Source organism: Silurus meridionalis, chromosome 10, assembly GCF_014805685.1.
Source record: "Silurus meridionalis isolate SWU-2019-XX chromosome 10, ASM1480568v1, whole genome shotgun sequence".
Taxonomy (NCBI): domain Eukaryota; kingdom Metazoa; phylum Chordata; class Actinopteri; order Siluriformes; family Siluridae; genus Silurus; species Silurus meridionalis.
The window spans coordinates 3,629,778-3,649,515 of NC_060893.1; the positions used below are offsets into that span (position 1 = coordinate 3,629,778).

Consider the following 19,738-nt stretch of genomic DNA (forward strand, 5'->3'; position numbering starts at 1 on the left):
TTGTGTGATACAGAAAGCACTACGAAGGGCAACTAAAAACAGCTCTGTTCATACTTTAATTGAAAATCTGTGCACAGGCTCCCTGCACCTAATGTCCAAGATTCACATAGAAATATCTCCAGATCTCCAGCTGCACTAATTCATAGGAAAAAAAAAAAATCACATTGTCAATGGACATTTATTGAAGATTAAGATAATGTTGAGTAGAAAAAAAGTAAATTTAAATGTTATAACATCATTAAAGTCCTTGACAAAAAAAGATAGAGCAATGGGACGGAGGGAGGATAAGCAAGATCAAGGGAGTACCACTCTTTTTTCATGTGATTAATCACTTCTACAGCACAGCATCGCCACAGACTGGACAAGTGTGTGACGAGTGTGTGTCGATCGATCTTCACCCCCTCGGTGAACGTTTGAAGCAGCCCCGCCAGAACAACAGAGATTAAAGCAATTAAAGGGAAGTTTGCACTCTTAGGAAATCGAAATGAAACAAAAATAACGCAATCTATAGAAAAATCTCTGTTACTGTTTCACCGATATGAAGAGGATCTCCGGACGTGGCGGCCGGCTGGAGTCTAGACGGGCTGCCGTGGTAGGAATTGCACTTGTGCGGCAGGGCGGCGTCTCCCTCAGTTCTTGTCGGATTTGTTCTTGCGGACGTGTTTGTACTTGTCCACGTACGCCTTCACGAGGTTGGCCACTTTGCTGGCGTCGACTTCTCCGCTCTTGCTGTGGCAGACCTGCAGAAGAGGAACACGGTCAGCAAGACTGGCCTCAGACTGAACCAATCACATTCAAACCTGGGTTTAGAAAAATTTAGGAAAAAAATTTCATTTATGGTATAGGTACAGTGAAATTGTATCTTCGCACACCCCAGAGATGCTCGAAAGGCAAATTGGTGATACCAGGACTTGAACCTTCTTATCAATAACCCAGAGCATTAACCACTGAGATACCACTTCCTTCAACTGTGCGATGGCCAGGAATCAAACCACACAAACTTAAAGAAAAGATCAACTGTTTCGCTCAAAACGCACTTTCATAGTTTCCTTCAACTGCAACCAGGAGAATGGTATAAAAGTGTTTCACGAGCATTAGATCAGCCTGGAAGACACGAAGGACATCAACAAAACGCAGGGCCAGGAATATGCCCGAAAACAGGACATCAGGAGCATTGAAGGAACATCTGTCAAGCAATCGGTCTCCACATCCCTGGACTACATCAAGCATGGTGCTGGAAGCATCATCAAACTACAGGGCTCTGGTGGGATTAATGTGTATTTGGAGCAGTCCGTGACTCGGAGACCTAAAACCGAGTGCTTCTGCAAATCGATAGTCACTAACAGGAGCGTTTTCAGAAAGGTTTTGGAACGTCGCAGTCAGAGCCCAGATCTAAATCCTACTAAAATATCGTAGAGATCCACGTGCCATTTAATAAATCCGGAGCGTTTCTAAAACTGAACAGTGCACGCTCTCTTCAACCCTCTCCATTTTTCATTTCCCACTTCCTGGTTGACCATGAAATATATAAAATGACTTTATATAGAATACCATACATCTGAATCAACACTTAAATTCTAACTCTTACTAAGTGGAAAGTGCAGTTTCAAGAGAAGAAGAATCTCAACATCAATCAATTCAAGCTCTATATATATATATATATATATATATATATATATATATATATATATATATATATATATATATATATATATATATATATATATATATATATATACACATACACACACAGAGCTTGAATGGACAGTCGTAAGATGTATTTCACTACATGTACTCTGTATGAATGTTTTTGTGAAATAAAATCTGATTTATTCGAGTTGAAATCTCAGCGCTGCCCATGCTGGGCCCTTTGAGCAGGGGCCCTTAACCCTTGAATGCTCAGTAGTATAAATGGAGAGGAGTCGTTCTGGATAAGGTTGAGTCCTAAATGCTATTAATTCACACTAAACTGCTTGTCCTTCATATTTGGACATTAAAATGTATGAATAATAACACAAAAGCAGCTTCCTCACCTTTTCTACAGCTTTGCGTACAATCTCCTTGTACTCCTCCTTGGTGATATCCTTCTTTTGGTAATATGGCTTGATGGCTGCTTTCACCTCAGTGACAGCTTTTTCCTGAATCTGTAATTTCTGAAAATAAAAATATATTTTTTTACAATTTTAGTTATTTGATTGCATTAGTAATTCCAGCATCAGCAATGGGGCACCCTTCTCTCACCTTCTCCTTCTTGGAGCTGTCTGCATGGGCTTTGCTGTGAGAGGAGGGCTGTGTGGTGGAGGAAGGCTGGGCGGTGTTGGGAAGATGGACCTGTGACGATGCAGCCTTGTTTGCCGACGCCTTCGCTACACCTTTTCCTTGCATGCTTGTAATCACCTGCTCGAAAACAGTAAACAGACGTGTGCCGCATTTCAATACAAAAAAATCACAATTTCTATCGTGAATCACAGAGCAATGTGGATGCCTAACCTGAGGGAGAGGGTCGGTGGGCAGGACAGTGTGGCCGCCCTGCTGGACAGGTGGAGGAGGTGGAGGAGGCGGGGGAAGACCCTGTACAGCCATAGCGTGCATCTGAAGAGGGGGTCCAGGCGGATGGAGATGAACAGGGATCTGGGTGGGAATGGCAAATGGGGCTGGCTGGACAGTCACAGAGGCACCTCGAGGTGCCATAGGAGCCACGGGGTAGCGCAGCACTCCAAGCATGTTAATCGGAGGGGGAAGTATGCTGGGAGGGGCAGGTACTGCTTCATTAGGTATATGCGTGTTTGGCTCACTCTGGGGGAGATCTGTAATAAAATACACATGTGAAAGAATTTAGCATTGCTGTCAAAACCTACTAAAATAATAATTACACACATTATATGCCCTAAAGTATGTGAACCTCTGACTATCATAACCATATAAAGGTCTTCCTCAAAACACACAATTGTACAGATTCGAGTGGAAGAATGGAGTTTATTATAAAAGGAAAATTAAAAATAAATATAGAAAGAAATGAGGCCACTCTGTGGAGCACCAGTAGCCTGGGAATCCATGACGCTGCTGAGAATTTTCACTGTGGTTAATGTCAACTGGTGGATAATGTCTGCTACAATTGCTCAGGACCACAGGTTGCATTTAATCATCTAATCACTGCACACCTTAACAACAATGGAACTAATGAATGGACATTCAGTGTTAAGGATGAGTTCACTTTTGAGTCTGGTTCCTCTCAAGTTTCTTCCTCATGCCACTGGCTCGCTTATTAAGGATAATCTTAAGACTATAAGGAACAAACGTATACAATTTTTTAACCGCTTTATCTCTGTAAAGCTGCTTTGAGACAATGTACATAGTTAAAAATGCACTGAATTGAATGTTCAACAAGTAAATATGGTAGTTCTGGTTAGGTGTCCTCATCATTTTGACAAAAGCTGGTCAGATCTTTTTGTCAATAAATTGTAAAACAAAGATATTACTTCGACAGTGAAAAAATAAAAACCTCAATGGCAATGCTGTGTTGTAAAACAGACCTTCTCTTAAAATCTCTCCAGCCAATATCAGTCCTGTGATCATAAAACTGACAACTGATGAATTATCCATTAGGCCTTCATTCTCAAGTCCTATTAAACTTTACTAACAAGGCATAGTGTATCTAATAAAGAAGCCATTAGCAACACGAATATCAAGGTCAGTGTAACTGCTGCGGTGCCGATGGTCCTGCAGTCAAACAATTTGTCTTAAGGAACTAATTCCGCAAATCTCTGGAACTGTACCAGAGACCTATGAATTACTTTAACAAAAGAACAGCCCTCTGAACAATGCCAGAGACACATTTTAAAAATGTAATTTCAAATATTAGACGTTTTACTCATATCATATCTGTATTTGATAATAAAGGTTGGCTTTTAAACTAGAATGTCCCTTTAACAGGTCGACACACTGAGTTAATCGCTGGAACTATCCGCAAATATTAAATAGTTTTTCCGGGCTGCCGTCATTACAAGAGCGACCTCTAGAGGCAAATCGCTGAAGCCACGTGTTATTTGTCTTCACACGAGAGACTGCGTGCTGCACAGAGTGTGCAATATTATATTTATTATTTATTAATTTTGCATATTTTTATGATTCAGTATTTTTTTTATATTAAAAGTATAGTACTTTTTTTATATGGAGTGTTGTGTTTTTTTATCCAGAATCTGTATAAAAAAAAAACCCCAACATTGATAGATTAATCGGTTATCGGCAAGTACGATCCAACCTAGCCATTGGTAAAAATCCACCATTGGTCAACCTCTAGTTATTAATGTAGCCTAATTATTTGTTAAATTTACAAACCAACCAAATGCATAAGTAAATGTTTTGATTTCAATAGCAATGAATAAAATACATTATATATACATATATATATATATATATATATATATAAAATTGATAGTAATAATACTCTTTTAATCTGCGATATCTCTTAAAAAAGTATCGCTCATTTGAGCATAACAAAAACAAATTGAGCATTAGGAGGCAAAATAAATACATTTACAATCATAAAATCTTTAAAATAATGCTGGTACCTGCCCATGACAGACTGACGCGCCCCCATTAAAGAAAGGAAAAATTGTGTCCCCCTCACAGAAAAAAGTTTGGGGACTACTGGTCTAAATGGTGCATGTGCTCAAAAATCTATGAAGTAGTACATACCAGGTTGTTTGGAGATTCCAGCTGCAGGCTGCTCATCCTCCTGTTTATTCCAGATGCTGCCACCAGATCCAGGTCCTCTTTCTCTTCGTGAGTAGTAGTTCTGTACATCAGCAGGTAGGGTTCTGCGCACTGCCCAGCTCGAGGCAGCAGACCATCCTGAACGGTCTAGTAGTGCATCACAGGTATCGAGATCTTTTCTCTTTCCTCCTGGTCTGTTCTCGTTGAACTGACTGTAGGAGTCACTCCCTGTGTTGTTGTTTGTTCCTGAGAAAGAGCTGCGCTGCTGCCGCCAGCTATCTGCCGACTCGCCAGACTGTCCGTAGGACCGACCCCGACCCCTACCTGCATTGCGTCCTTGATCAGAGCTCCAGCCCCCTCGAGACCAATAGTCTGTGGGTGCATCACCAGGTTTCTCCTCGGGAGGCTGATCTCGTTCCCTGCTGTCGGTACTGGCCCACAACCTGTCCTTTACCCATTGTGGGTCTTCAGCCTGACTTCTCTCTGGTGACACCTCCAGAGGATAGTGGCTGCCATTCCCCGAAGAGTTGAACTCCCTCGCTGGAAACGATCTATCTGGATTGCTTCTCCTGTTAGAGTTGTGAAAGGAACGCCCAGACCTCCAGCTATCTCCTCCCCGAGAATCTCTTTTCCATGGCGACTGTGCCCTTTGATCGCTGCGTTCGGAAGACCCACCTCTCTGACTTGGCCTGTTTCTGGATCTCGAGCGTGATCTGGATCGTGATCTGGAGCGAGACCTGGACCGACTTCGAGAGCGCCTCCGGCTCCGTCTGTCTCTGCTGCGGTTCCGTCTAAAGCCGCCTCGTTCCTCTTCGTGCTCGCGGCCTCGACTCCTGCGTGGTGAACTGGCATTTCGACTACGGTCCCTGGATCGCGACCTCCGCGACCCTTCGCTCCTGGATTCGGTTTTAGGGGACCAGGTGGTCGTGGGCGAGTGGAACCGAGACTTGCGTTGCCGACCTTCTCGTTTGTCTGAAGACGCCTGGTCTTTGGAGGGCTCGATTTTATCTTGTACCTCAATCTTCTGCTCTCGGTCAGCAGATAAGATCTGGGGTTCGGCAACAGCACTGTTGATCTCCAAGACCATCTCGGCAGCGAGGGACGTGTTCTCTGAAGCAGGGGAGTCACAGTCCATGGGTACAGACTCAGTGTTGTCCTGCTGACTAATAATATCGAGAGACGGCTCTTGATTTGTATCTGTAGTTGCCGATGTGTCTTCATTTTGTAAACAGTCTCCAGCTGTTTCGGGAGTGGAGATGCTGTCAGACACAGGAAGCGGACATGCTTCACTGCTTACATTTTTATCCTCAACCAGCTCTTCTTTAGCTTCAGATTCTGGATTATGCTCAGTTACCTCTGAAGAGCTCTCAGGCCCAGTAGTCAAATGATCATTGCTCAGTAAGGAGTCAGGAGTGTTGCTAGCTTCGTCTTGCATCGCCTGCTCAGCAAAGGACTGGTGGTAATCATTTTCGAGGGATGCTTCTGGTTCACTCTCGGTTGTGTCCTGTGTAGAATGATCCTCCTGAGATGATGTCTGATTATCCGTTGCCTCGTCTGCATTCTCTTCTTCTTCGTTATACTGTTTTAAGGCGAGAGGCGAAACATTATCAGTCTCCGCTGAACAACACTCAATGTTCCTTTCTTGTTCCTCTTCATCCTGATCAACAGAATCCGAACATTCATCTTCATCCTCCTGACAGGAACTCTGGCCTTCTTCTGTCTCCTCGGGCGTCTCCTCCCTCTTTAGCTCCTCCTCATCGGCGTCAGGTTCCTCTTGACTCGTCTGCTCATCCTCCTCGCTATGTTCCTCATTTTGGACCGCTGCTTGTCGAGTTGCTGCTTTCTTTCTGCCTCCTTTCCTCTTTGTGGTCGGTTTCTGTTTGCCAGCAAGTTTTTGCTTACTTGTAGAAGCTGGCATGTCGTTTGAAGCACTACCAGCAGGAGAAGAGGAGCCAGAGTCAGACTGGGAAGACTCTCCGGATAAAGTATCCTCATTCCCAGTTTTGCGTTTTCGAGCTGAGCGTGTTGTATGATTCTCAGCTGGTTTGACTGAGCTCTTCGATCCGGATCCTCGTTTACCGTTTCTCCCTCCGCCTTTGGGACACGTGACTGCACAAACCTTTCCATAAAGAACTGAGAAACACAAAGAATTTTGCTGAACGTCGAACAAAGAAAAACCAGATTCAGCATACAATACATTCTACTTCTACTGCAATGCGCTGATTGAAGACTCAGTGTTGCATAACAACCAAATCCATGGTACTTACCACGGAAACCAGATCCTGGTAAACATGGAGATGAGCGTATTATGGGCTGCTGGAAAAGAGCCCGAGGGCAATGCCTGGACAGCATGCTGACAGAAAAAAGAACCAGTCAGTGGCCATCAAACAAACAATTACAATGTGTGTAGAGAGAGTGAGAGAGTATGAAACACACCTCGGGATACATGTGAAGGGAGGTGGTACAGGAACAGCCAGCCAATGGTGTTCTGATGTATCTCTCAGGCACACTGTCCATTCCTCGATCATCATCTCGTCCTCAGGAATCACAGATGCGTTTGTACTGCACAGAAACCGGAGGTTCAGTTTTATGCAAACAACTTTATAAAAGTCAGTACATATAATCAACAGACAATTAAAACAATTCATTAGTCATAAATGCTTATATTTTTGAACATCATCCATCAGAAATTTCCAGAAGCCGAAATCAAAGGCCATGGGAAGAATTATTTTTTTAATCGTATTAAAGGAAATATTTCCTTTATCAAAAGTGTACGTACTGATCCATGAAAACTAAAATTGCTCCATAGTCCTCTACATCAGACCGTCTATAGTTACAGACACAAAGTAAAAGTACTCCAGACACACGCTCATTCAGAACCATGCTTTTGCCACATTCCTGCTGGGAAGCAACTGATTACAAACAATTTTCTGCGATGGTTCAGTGGTCTGATAATACAGTATCTCACAAAAGTGAGTACACCCCTCACATGTACAGCTTGTATAGCAGTAAAGATTTACTGTCCTCTAAAAAGAACTCAAAATACAGCCATTGTTGTCTAAATAACTGCTAACACAAATGACACCCTAAATGAACATGTCAAAACTGTGTTCAGAGTGTCAATATTTTGTGTGAGCACCATTTATATATCCAGCACTGCCTTCATCCTCCTGGGCATGGAATTCACCAGAGCTGCACAGGTTGCTGCTGGGATCCTCTTTCACTTCTCCATAATGACATCACAGAGCTGCTGGATGTTAGAAACATGGCGCTTCTCCACCTTCCGCTTGAGGATGCTCCACAGGTGCTTAATAGGGTTTAGGTCTGGAGACATACGGCTGATGATCTGAGCATTGACAAGAGGACCTTCAGTTTTTGCAACCTCTAAAGCAATGCTGCAGCGCTCGTGTGTCTGTTTTTTTGAAGCAGCTTCTGATCCTGAAGCACAGCACGAGAACTTTTTTGATGGACCAGTGGAACCAGTCTTGTAAAACCTCTGTATGACCATGGCCTGTAACTCAGTTTCAGGGTGTTACCGATCTTCTCATAGCCTCAGCATCTTTGTGGAAAGCAAGAATTCTAATTCTCAAATCCTCAGAGTTTCTTTGCCATGAGGTGTCATGTTGAACATCCAGTGGTCAGTATGAGAGAATTGTACTTAAAGCACCAAATTGTAACTGCCCTAATATAAAGATTCACAATTTCTATGGTCCTGTCAAGCAGACATAACATGAACATGCTGAACAGGACGTTTTATGGTCACACAATGTACAACAATGTACTCACTTTTGTTGGCAGGTATTTATACAATAATAGCTGCATGTTCAGTTATTTTCAGAGGACAGTAAATCTGTACTTCTATACAAGTTGCACAATAACTACTAAAATATATGTCCCTTTGTCTCTTATTGAGAAGATCTAATAAAATAGTTGCTGAAATGTGAGGGGTGTACTCACTTTTGTGAGATACTGTATAATCAGACCATAAATCTAAGTGTTGATGGTCAGAGCAAAGTTCAATCAATACAAGTGTCTATATAGCTAAACCCGCGGGCCGTATTTAGGACGATGTCAGGCTGATCGCTGAAAAATAAAAAGATTGCTCTCATATTAAGATGCAATTCTACAACCAGGAGGGGGCACTAGTTTCTGCCGGTCACCATAGAAATTAAAACATAGTAGGATATGCGTGCTGTTAAAATGTTTACCAAATTTAGTAAAAAATAAAAGAAATATTAACCGGTAAAACAACATTTTCCAAACTAGATGTGAAACCAGTTTAAGGGGGCTCTTGACACTGAATCAATTGATCACCAGGGTATTTGGCAAATGTCTTAAATCAATAAATGTATGCATTTATTATGTATTAAACAACACGTGGAATAACAAATTTTAAAAACCGTGCAATGTTGCCTGTGTGCAATATGTCTGTTAGCGTAACTAATTACTAGTGTGTCTCTTTTTTTAATTTGTATTTACACATTGTGTTGTGTGTATATACTGTATACTATAGTATGTCAATTCTTTTATATATTTGCATTTATTTTTTCTTTGCTGATGTAACACAGAAATTTTCCCATTGTGGGACGAATAAAGGTGTCTCATCTTAATTTGGGGAAGTTTGTGCAATGAATTGTTCTTATATTCAGTATTTTATTACTATTTAATTTTTTTTTTAAAGGGACAGTTCACCCAAAAATTTAAATTGTCACATTTTTTCACCCATATATTGTTCCAAACCTGTATGTGCTTAGTTTACAGGTTTGGAACAACATAAGTGTGAGTAAATGTTTGAGAACTGTTTATAGTTGAGAAACTCACTGCATTAATTGTACATTGAGTTCCCTCAATGAAGAGTAAATAGAGAAATTATGTAAAATGTGTTAATCTGGCAGCCTGGTATGAAAGTTGCATATCCCTGGTCTATTTTAAAACATTCCCTCTGCCCCCACCCCTACACTGCCTGGGAAATATTTACGTGACTTGGGTGAGTAAGCCGAGTGTCTCCCCCTGCTGGGCTGGAGGTCCAGGCTCACTGTGCTGAGTAAGAAGCTGTGAACGGCACGTCTCGCCTTTAACCTGTTCAGGGATTTAAAAACACACTGATTAATAATAATAATTAAAAAATCTAAAATAATGTGGATAAAAAAACAAAATCGGGGGCTGTGATGTTATGTACAGTGTAACTGTGGCTGAATCTCGAGTAATTCGATTACAAAAATTTAATTGAGGCAAATTAATTTGTAAGAATAGATTTTTTCCCCCAGATGTAAACATTATACATTCAGATTCATCAGATTTCTTTTCAAAAGTACTGAAAGTCTATTGACATTTAAAACTATAAGTTAAAAATTAAAACACCAACAACAAAAAAGGCAGATTATGAATTATCTCCAATCGGGGCTATTTAGTTCAAAACTTTTGGCACAGTGTGTTTAATACCTTTTTTAGTGCAGGGGAAGTGACATCACCTGTTGAGAACAAACATGCAAAGGTGACAGGTAAGTTTTTTTTTTTGGGGGGTTTTTTTATGTATTGAAATTATTGGGAATGTTGTTTACATACATATCTGACATGTCCGTTCAGCACAGGCTCTTTTCTCCCCTTTCCACGCTTTTTGTTTTTCCCCTCCCTACAAATCAACACCATTAGTCAGTAAACAGTACACTCATTACCCAGTCACAATGAATGGAGGGGAAAACCAACAAAAAACAAAACAAAAAAAACCACCTACAGTGAACAGCTTTCAAGCTTTTCCTCATCTTTAGAGTTGCATACACAATTGGTGGATGATTTTACAGGAATCTGTAGACACAGTAAACATCCATTAGGTCATGAAAAGCAGTTAAAAGAAAAATATTTTAAATCCTGAGTTTGATAAAAGATGGATAGCATGAGCGAAAGAAAAAAAAAACCTAAAAAAAGAAGAAGGAAAAATATCTCAACCTCGATGTATCCCAAAACAGGATCCTGTGTACAGATTGAGCTGAATGGTCTGCGATCCACCGGACAGATCTGCAGCAGCTAAATCATAGAAAACACACAACAGGTGCATTCAGTGATGTGTAATTAACACTGTAACGATCAATACAAACCAACAAACAATTACAAGAATCACATAAAGATGAACATCAAGAACTTTAGTCTGGGGTTTAATTTGGAAAATCTCAGAGCACTGGTGTCCCAATACTTTTGACTACAAAGGGTTTTGCGCTATGGCTAAAAAAGGGGCGTGGGTCACTAAAATATCCTTTCAAAAGTTTTCAGCAAAAGTATCGTTTTGATGCAATTTGTTATCCTTGTCTTCGTCCTGTTTCACTTGTTTACAACATCCGAGTTCACGAATCAATAAAGGGGGGGGTGTTGGGGACGAACAGAAAAGCTGATAAGGATTTGGACTGTAATCGTTTTTCTGATACTGAAGTTTAAACACACATTTAACATTTAACTTTTAACTGGTGCATTTTCCTCTTTAATCATTATGGTTATGCTTTGTAATAAATGCCATATAGGGCTGACCTTGAGCTAAAAAATTAAAAAAATAAATAAAGACCAAACAAAACAAAACAAAAAAAAAAAAAATCAGGGGACCTTTGTACAAAAGGTCATATTTCCCCCCTCACGTCTAATCTCTTCTGCTGAAGCTTGAGATCAGAGAATGCTGTTGGGTTTGAGCTAAAATGGATCGTAGGGTTTTACACAACTCTAACGCTGTGTGAGCAGTACATTTACTGACGTGAAATCAGTGCTGTGGGGTCGGTGATCTACATGCTAACGTGTAATAAAGCCATGAATTCCTTGCTATTTGTGTGTGTGTGTGTGTGTGTGTGTGTGTGTGAGAGAGTGTGTGTGATGGTGAGCAGCAGACCTGAGCCCATCGCAGGATGCAGCTAAGGCAGTAGCCGTGGTTGCAGGTGTCAGGAACAGCGCGCTCTAGAGGCCTAAGGGGGTTCAGGCAGATCGGGCAGAGCTGGTTTTCCTCATCCTCAGATGCATCCTCTACACTCTGCGCACCTACACACACACACACACACACACACACACACACACACACACACACACACACTTATAGTCCTGACCTCTCTTTCTCTCAAAAAATTTTATCAGGTTTCCACTTCCTGCTTGTACTTGTTGCATTCTGTCTTCAGAAAGTGAATATAGCTTGATTGTATTTAGGTCATGCGATCGACCCCGCTATTGCTGAACATTTCTTTGACTTGACAACTAAGAGATGGTTTTAAAACAGGTTTGCTTACAAGAAAGTATTTATCTTCGTTTACACATTATCGCGTCCTGGAAGTCTTTTTTTCTAAGCGTGTCAAGCACCTTCCGTGATTCGCGCTGGATTTCCGCAATGGTGTCAAAACGGCTGACCCTTGAGCTTCATCTTCGGGAAGAGGGCAAAGTCAACCTGAGCCACATCAGGCGAGTAGGGTGGGTGCGGAAGTGAGATTGTGATGTACACAGAGCAACGTCTTAGCACACTGACCAAGTTCGGTGCTCCCTGTGCCTGTGTGCAGCCTTGTGCTGCCCTCTGTGGGCATGTTACAAAACTAGTCTGAAAACATTCTGATTCCACCTACAACAGGAGGAATACCCTCAGCTGAATGTCTGCACTTTGAGCACAAATTCATCGACTTTTTCAGACCAGACCTCATAAACAGCTCATTTTGTGATCGTCCATGAGTATTCTTCTCATTTTACTATCTTAATATTTTTTTTTAATAATGTTCCTTTACTTATCGTTACCATTTTGTTGTCTTCAGGGTCATGGCAAGTCTGGTGACTGTTATCCCAGAAACGCTATCAGGAGTCCAAACCATTACAAAATAAATAAATTACATTAACACACACAGATGCAACACACTCACCATTTCTGGAACCTGTAGGCATCTTTGGATCTGTGTGTCCACCACTACCAATCTCAGATAAGTCTGTAAGAACAACAAATCAATGACAGACGTGAAAAGAGCTGTATTAAGCAGTCAGGCTGTATTATCAGATATGCACAGAGCATTCCAATACAAATAAAACGCAAGTTTTGCTCCCAAAGTCGTCGTCACGGCAGTACAAGAACGTGTGGACCAATAAAACGAAAGTGTGAACCCGGAGCGTTTATGAATTCATCCGGATTCATGTAGGCATTGCCTGAGGAAGCAAATATACACTATACTGACAAATGTTTGTGGACACCCAAACACAAGATTGGTATGTGCTTCTTTTTTGAAGATCCCATCCCACATTTGGCCTCCATTTGCTGCTCCACTCTTCTGAGATGATGTTCCACTAGTTGGTTGTTTTCGGAGATTTGTGCCCAATCAGCCACAAGGGTGTTAGTAGGTAGTGATGTAGGTGAGGTGAGAAGTTTTGGGGTGCAGTCAGCATTCACATTTTTTCCAAAGGTATTCAATAGAGTTTGGAGCTCTTCAGAAGGAGATCTTCCACTCCAACCCATGAAAAGCAGATCTTTGTGGGTCTTCTAGGTCAAGTAAAGGGACAAATTGCATGCTCCTTTGTCCAAAGACGCCCGATACAATTGTGCGAGTCCAACTTTGTGAAACAGTTTGGGGGGGAAAAAATCACATATGGATGACAAACGCTGCAACTTTTTCGAATAATCGTTAGAATACTCGATTTGAAGAATAATCGATTGCAGCAGATTTTTTCTCTCCATTTTGGCCTTCAGTCCACAGCGAGACAACACTTTCAGTCAATGAAAATTGAGCTTTTGGGGAAAAACACTCTCTGAAGCGGACACAAAGTCAGAAAGTAAATAACACCTGGCGCAAATGACGTGGGTCGAAGTGCCTCACGTTATGCTCATGCACAGTACAGGGATCTGAGCGTTTTCAGACGTTTTGGTGGGAATGAGCAATTTTTGGGAATCGACCAAAAACGAAAGTGTGGCCGCAAAGCGTTTTTAGACGAAACTGCTGTTTTCAAATTTCGCCTTTTGGTTTATAATGAAAATATTTTTTTTTTTTTACAAATTCTTATTTTTATATTTTGGAAAACTGAACAGAATGAAAAATATTTTTCAACTATCAGTGTTCTATTGACAAACATGATCCAAGCGAGAACAACTCGGTGATCTCGAAAGTAAACGCTGGTTCTTGCAGAAAGAATTTAGTACATCATCAGTGATTGCCGCATATGAAGCTGCAGAGCTCTGCACTCAAAGAGACCATGCTGGCTCCTGTACACCACCTGAAGATCACAGACCACAGAGCAAAGGAAAAAGGTGGCCTGTGAGGGGCTGATGTTTTGCTGAAAAACCGTGGGTTCTGGTATACATTTGGATTTTACAAGAACCTTCATGGGAACGGTGTCCTGTTACAGTAGGCTGAAGCAGTCGTAAGGAAAAGAGAGGTCACGTGATCCTTGCATCGTAATTGTCCCACGTCTCTCTCAGAAAGCGGGTGCAGAAACAGAGGTTCGTTCTGGGGCTCAGATCGGAACAGAGTTAGCATCACATGACTCCTTTCATTCGTGGGCATCCAGGAAGCGTTTTATACTGCGTTAAGAAGAAAATCTGAGTTTCAGGAAGAACCCTGGTCCATTTCTGATGCTGCGCTCACACACACACAGAGAGGCTCAGCACTGGCGTTCCTTTTGATCGGGAGATGGCGACGTGAGCGACAGGGTCAGGTGTGGGAACGCTGACTGGAGACATGAGAAAATTAAATCCTTCCACGTGTGAACGCAGACGCCGGAAACCCAGGAAATCCGAAATTCCCGTAGTTCAGGTCTGGTATTCAACTCTGCCCTGCGAATTCTCATCACGTGAGCACGTGTGACCAAAAGAAGGCAGACGTGTCGTGGCATGACGTGAATTTGGCAGACAGCTAGAGATGCACGTGATGACGTGTTTGTCTGTATGTATTTACATTAAGAAATCTGGAAGGTGGAGTGGAGATCTAGAAATGTTTAGGTTTATATCTGTCTCTGTGTGTGTGTGTGTGTGTGTGTGTGTGTGTGTAACAAAACTCACACACATCACTCACATACACATGCTCTCATACACACATATACTGTATATACACATACATACAAACACATTCTTACACACACTCTGGCGTGTTGATCACGTGACCAGCTGCTTGTAAGACACAAACACGACACGCGTCTCTTCGGTTTTGCACGCCACCAACGTGACCTTTCACCTCCAATCGTAAACGTAGGCCCAAATCCTGTGAGTTAGTCGACACCGGTTCACTTTCTCACATACACATACACTCGAATCTTGATTATATCCTGGTGTTACCGGAAGTCGGGTGACCGTGTGTGTATGTGTTAGCCTAGCTTAGCCACACTGAGTTGTGTCCGCTGTAAACTTGTCGGTGAGATTAGCCTGGAAGCTAACGATCGTCACAGAGAGGTTTCGGCTACAGCGCGCGAACTTTCAGACTGACTTTCTTTCTTTCATTCTTTCATCTCTATCTTTCTCTCACACGCACACACTCACTCACTCCGTGTTTAGCACGCGCGTTAGCAAACAGCGCTGCTCACCGCAGCGATACAACGAGCGCCGTTTTTAATTTATTTAATTAATTTATTTTATTTTTTACCTCAGCCGAAGCTCCGGCTTTAGCCGCGGGTGAACTCCGCTCCAACCTGCGCGCGGAGACTCCGACACCGAGCTGTGCGTCCGGCCCGAACGCGTACGAAGTGCACGAACGGCGGCCACATGTAGAGCGGCTCAGGGTTCTTGTAGGTGTCTCCTCTCCTGGCCGCGCGGTGGCGCTGCTGCACGCGGAAAGAAGGGGAAATGGTGGCGGACGGGATGCGTGCGTCATCTCACACCCCGGAAAAAGATATGCTGCATTCAAGAGCGCGCGAAGTAACGCCGCGTTCGCGCCCGTGACTAGGGAAGCGTGGTGCGTTCAAGTGCTTCCGTAATAATCCTTTATTTATTTGTTTATCCCATAAAACAATCAAACAATAAACAACAGAATTATGTACATAATTATGACTCACATTTCACAATCCGTCCAGTTTATAATATCGTCTTAACGACAACAGTGAAGTCGGGTATTTTTGAATGAATATCAATTCGAGTTTTTTATCTCCCAAAACGAGCGCCGCCATCTTGCAGTGACGTCACGGTAAATCCGCCAATATGAAGAGTCGGATTCAAGATTTAAAAACAACTCCGAAGTTCCGAGTAGGAATTACGAGTTGGGGAGCCGTTTACGATGATTGCGCAAGCGCAAACACACACACACACACACACACACACACACACTCGAACCTTGGAGTCCTCTCTAAAGTAAAAATAAGTTCAATTTTTTGAAACTTTTGCTTCTATTTATGTATTTCGTTTGCATCCTTTAATTTTGCTTAACTGAAAGAACTCTCACTATATAATAATGCACTTTTATCATTTATTTACATCATCCAAAAATAATTTCATCAATAATTTCATCTATAATCATTTCTGTTAGTAATAGGAAAATCGGATCATTTTAGTGAATCGGTTCTTTGAATCATGTTTGTTTTGTCATTTGATTCATTTTGTTTCTTTGATCAGAAATTAAATAAAATGTAAAATTTCTAACAAGCAGATCCCCCGTCACGTCTACACACACCAACTTGAACTATAGTTCCAATAAATTATAAATATATATATAACTGCTAGAAGAGTTGAGAGGTGAATTATTCAATTCTGTTTCCTGAACATAACCTAGTGAGATTTTGCAATGCTTTGCTCATGCACTTCCAGTAAAAAAATTTTTACAAATCGCTTTTTGAGACGACTCGTTCTTCTGAGTCGCATTAAAGACTCGTTCGAAATGAGCAAATCGTTCATGAACGACCATCACAAATCTCTGCATTTTTGAGAAACTCCAATCCAGAGTGCTCATGTGTGCCTCCAATGTAGTTCTTTCACTGTCAATCCGGCCATTTCCCATTGAGACCGAATAGGCCCCTGATGTCACATTCGTTATTGGCATATTTACACGGAAACCAGAAGATCCATTGGTAATCGGGCTGATCACTTAAACACCCAAAAGATCAGCTAGAGACCAAAAGGAAAAAAAAAATCCATTCTAACTTTACCTTTACAGATGTTTTGTGTCTCATGTCCACATGGACAATGTAGAGCAAATGTAAAGGAATATCTGTAGTTTTGAAATCCACAATCGAGTTTGAAATCATTTGGAATGATGGAAATGGGCACGTGTAAACATCCATGATGACTTTTCATTAGTCAACAAGCCCCAGCTTGGAAAGTTCGGAGCTCATAGAAAAGTTCTCTGTATATTTAAAACATTATTGTGGCGTTAAATTCGTAATTCATCTCATAATTATGATTTTTCTGACAGAAACATATGCTGTATGCTGCATTCCACTGAAGGTCATAACTCATATTCACAACTTCTCATTTTCTAATGATATTGGCACTTGCTAAGCTTGACAGGGTTCTATATTATTCCAAGTCTAATCTCTCTGGAAGCCATGGTCGAACCCCAGCAACATGTGTGCTGCTTCAGCATTGACCATATTAGAGAAATGATCCTGAGTTCAGATGTCTCCTGTACTAATTACATAGCAATGCCAAAGCAACACCAGCTGCTATAAGTAGATCTTGATTCTGAGCCAAGAGAACGATCAAAGTGTCTCCAGAAGCATGCTGTCTGGCCTCATCTAGGAGACGTTTCCCAGCTGACAGTTGACCGACAGTTGAAACGCTCAGGCTTGAGTCCTGTCTGGAATCTGACTTACCAGCTCACATGTTCTGTTGACAGGCTCCAAACACCATCACCCTCAAAAGACGAATGATGCAGATTGGGTTGATGATCAGCAGAATACTGAACCTGATGTTCTGAATGACTCTGGAGACAGAGAATGTTGCCGTGCTTCAATTTAAGACCCATATGCAGAGCACTAGAGAAGGTTTCTGAGGGTGTCTGGTCCAACACACCTGAGTTTACATGTGCTTTAGTGAACAGGAGGAATTGTAAGAAGGTCAGCCTGGGGCAAATAGCAGATGAACGCTATACTCAGGAATGTAACAGTCAAACACTGAATGCAGAGACACTTTTGACATTAAGACATGATGAAGTTTTATGAAGGTTTATGCCCTGTGCCAGGTGTAGTTGGCACACGGCTGGAAAGATGTAATCAATCCTGCAAAGCCGGCAGTCAAAGACACCATCCAGAGAAGAGCACAGCAATGAGATCAACCGATTTAATGAATCAGCCAGATGGCACCTTCACGTTTCTTCAAACCGTTCATGGCTCATGGGCTGGTCTGCCACATATGTTCCCCTGAAGTGAAGTTAGAACTTTGATAAAAACATCACACACAGACATGAATCCTTATTCCACCTTATCTCACTGAAAGGGGCTTCCAGAACTTTCTGGATCATTAAGTCAGTTTAAAAATAAAATACAAAGTCAAATAAGCACTAAATGTTGCTGAATATACTATACTATAGTATACTATACTATACTATACTATACTATACTATACTATAATATAATATAATATAATATATAATAATATAACCATTTAATTATAATCTCAAATATATTTTTTTCATTTTTGAACTTCTTAAATATGTTTTTCCTTTAATTTTATCTAAAATTGGTTATAACTCGTACATGGTTAAAAGACTATACAATAAAATGCAATACAATACAATATATCATATAAAATAGGCATTTAATTATAATCTCTAATATATAAAATAAATAATGTTTTAATTGAATTTAAAATTGGTTATTACTCATACATAATTAAAATATTATACAATATAATATGATACAATATAATATAATAAAATACAATATTATATAATATAATTTAAACATTTAATTATAATCTAATTTTTCTCATTTGGGAACTTTTTAATATGGTTTTAATTTGATTTAATTCAAAACTGGTTATAACTAATACATAATTCAAGTATAATATAATATAATATAATATGATTTAGCAATTTAATTATAATCTTAAATAATATATTTTCTGAACTTTCTTAATACAAATTAAATTTTATTTAAAATTGGTTATAACTTAACCATAATACTCAACAAAAAAAATTATAATAGTTAGTAGTTACATCAAACCCACCTTAACCCTTACATCTATAGGCAAATTACACTTTTTAATAAATATATAATAAATAAAAAAAATTATAATTATTTATTCATTTATTTCATTTTTGAGGTTGAGGTTTGTCCGAGTTGTGTTGTACTCACCAGCAGAGGGCGCTTTTGTCCAGCCTAATGAAGCTCAGTTTACCTGAAAATGGGAATGGCCCATTTTGACTTTTTTAAGAGACTCAGACTTTTTGTTGCCTTTCATACTTCACACACACACACACACACACACACACACACACACACACACACACACACACACACTGACATTACATAGTAATGTCTGACATTACATAGCAAATGTTCATATTAATGCTATATGATGATATTGTGTATGTTCTGCTTGTTCTTGTGTACTTTTGGGAACCCTTGTGAGGGCAGACCAGAAAAACTGAGAAAACTATCACATTTATGCAGAAACAGTACGACCTTTCCCCCCAGATAATGTGGTAAATTTTTAATCCAGAGCAACGTGCAGAGGTCTTTCATTTACACCACATTCAAAACATTTTTTTCGTGAGGAGAAAGCTCAGATCACTACAGCCAATTTTATAATCTCATTAATAAACTATCATCAACTTAGAAAATCACAAAAAAAAAAGAGAAGACAGAAAGCGGAAGCATGTGTAAAAGGTTTCCTGTGAAGGAGGAACTGCTAAATGTAGATAATTGTCAACTCTCTGAAAGGGTAATAAAAGTTTGCAGGCCGCCTTTTTTGATCGGAAGCGATGCTCAAGTTCTTGGAACATCCTCCGACTTCACACTACTGTGGTTTAGAACTGTTGTGAGCAGATACACTAGTCTGCTTGAATAGAACGAAAAACAAAACCGTTGCAAACCCTTGTACCAAGCAGCTCTCGAACGTTCTTCCTTCTCCTGTTTATGCAAATCAATGTGATGGCCATTGTAAAGT

The 19,738-nt window shown here is 40.7% G+C and overlaps 1 protein-coding gene across 1 annotated transcript; it reads right to left on the reverse strand.

Annotated features, from left to right (window-relative positions):
- Positions 1–159: 159 nt before the first annotated feature.
- scaf11 (SR-related CTD-associated factor 11) lies at positions 160–15,517 on the reverse strand. Its single transcript, XM_046859032.1, is given in 16 exon segments — positions 160–740; positions 2,034–2,153; positions 2,242–2,397; positions 2,491–2,807; positions 4,699–6,849; positions 6,984–7,069; positions 7,153–7,278; positions 9,695–9,795; positions 10,159–10,182; positions 10,185–10,187; positions 10,282–10,348; positions 10,451–10,521; positions 10,663–10,740; positions 11,585–11,736; positions 12,588–12,650; positions 15,285–15,517. Coding segments are annotated over 15 exon segments (3,585 nt in total). The 5' UTR covers positions 12,610–12,650; positions 15,285–15,517; the 3' UTR covers positions 160–629.
- Positions 15,518–19,738: the final 4,221 nt, after the last annotated feature.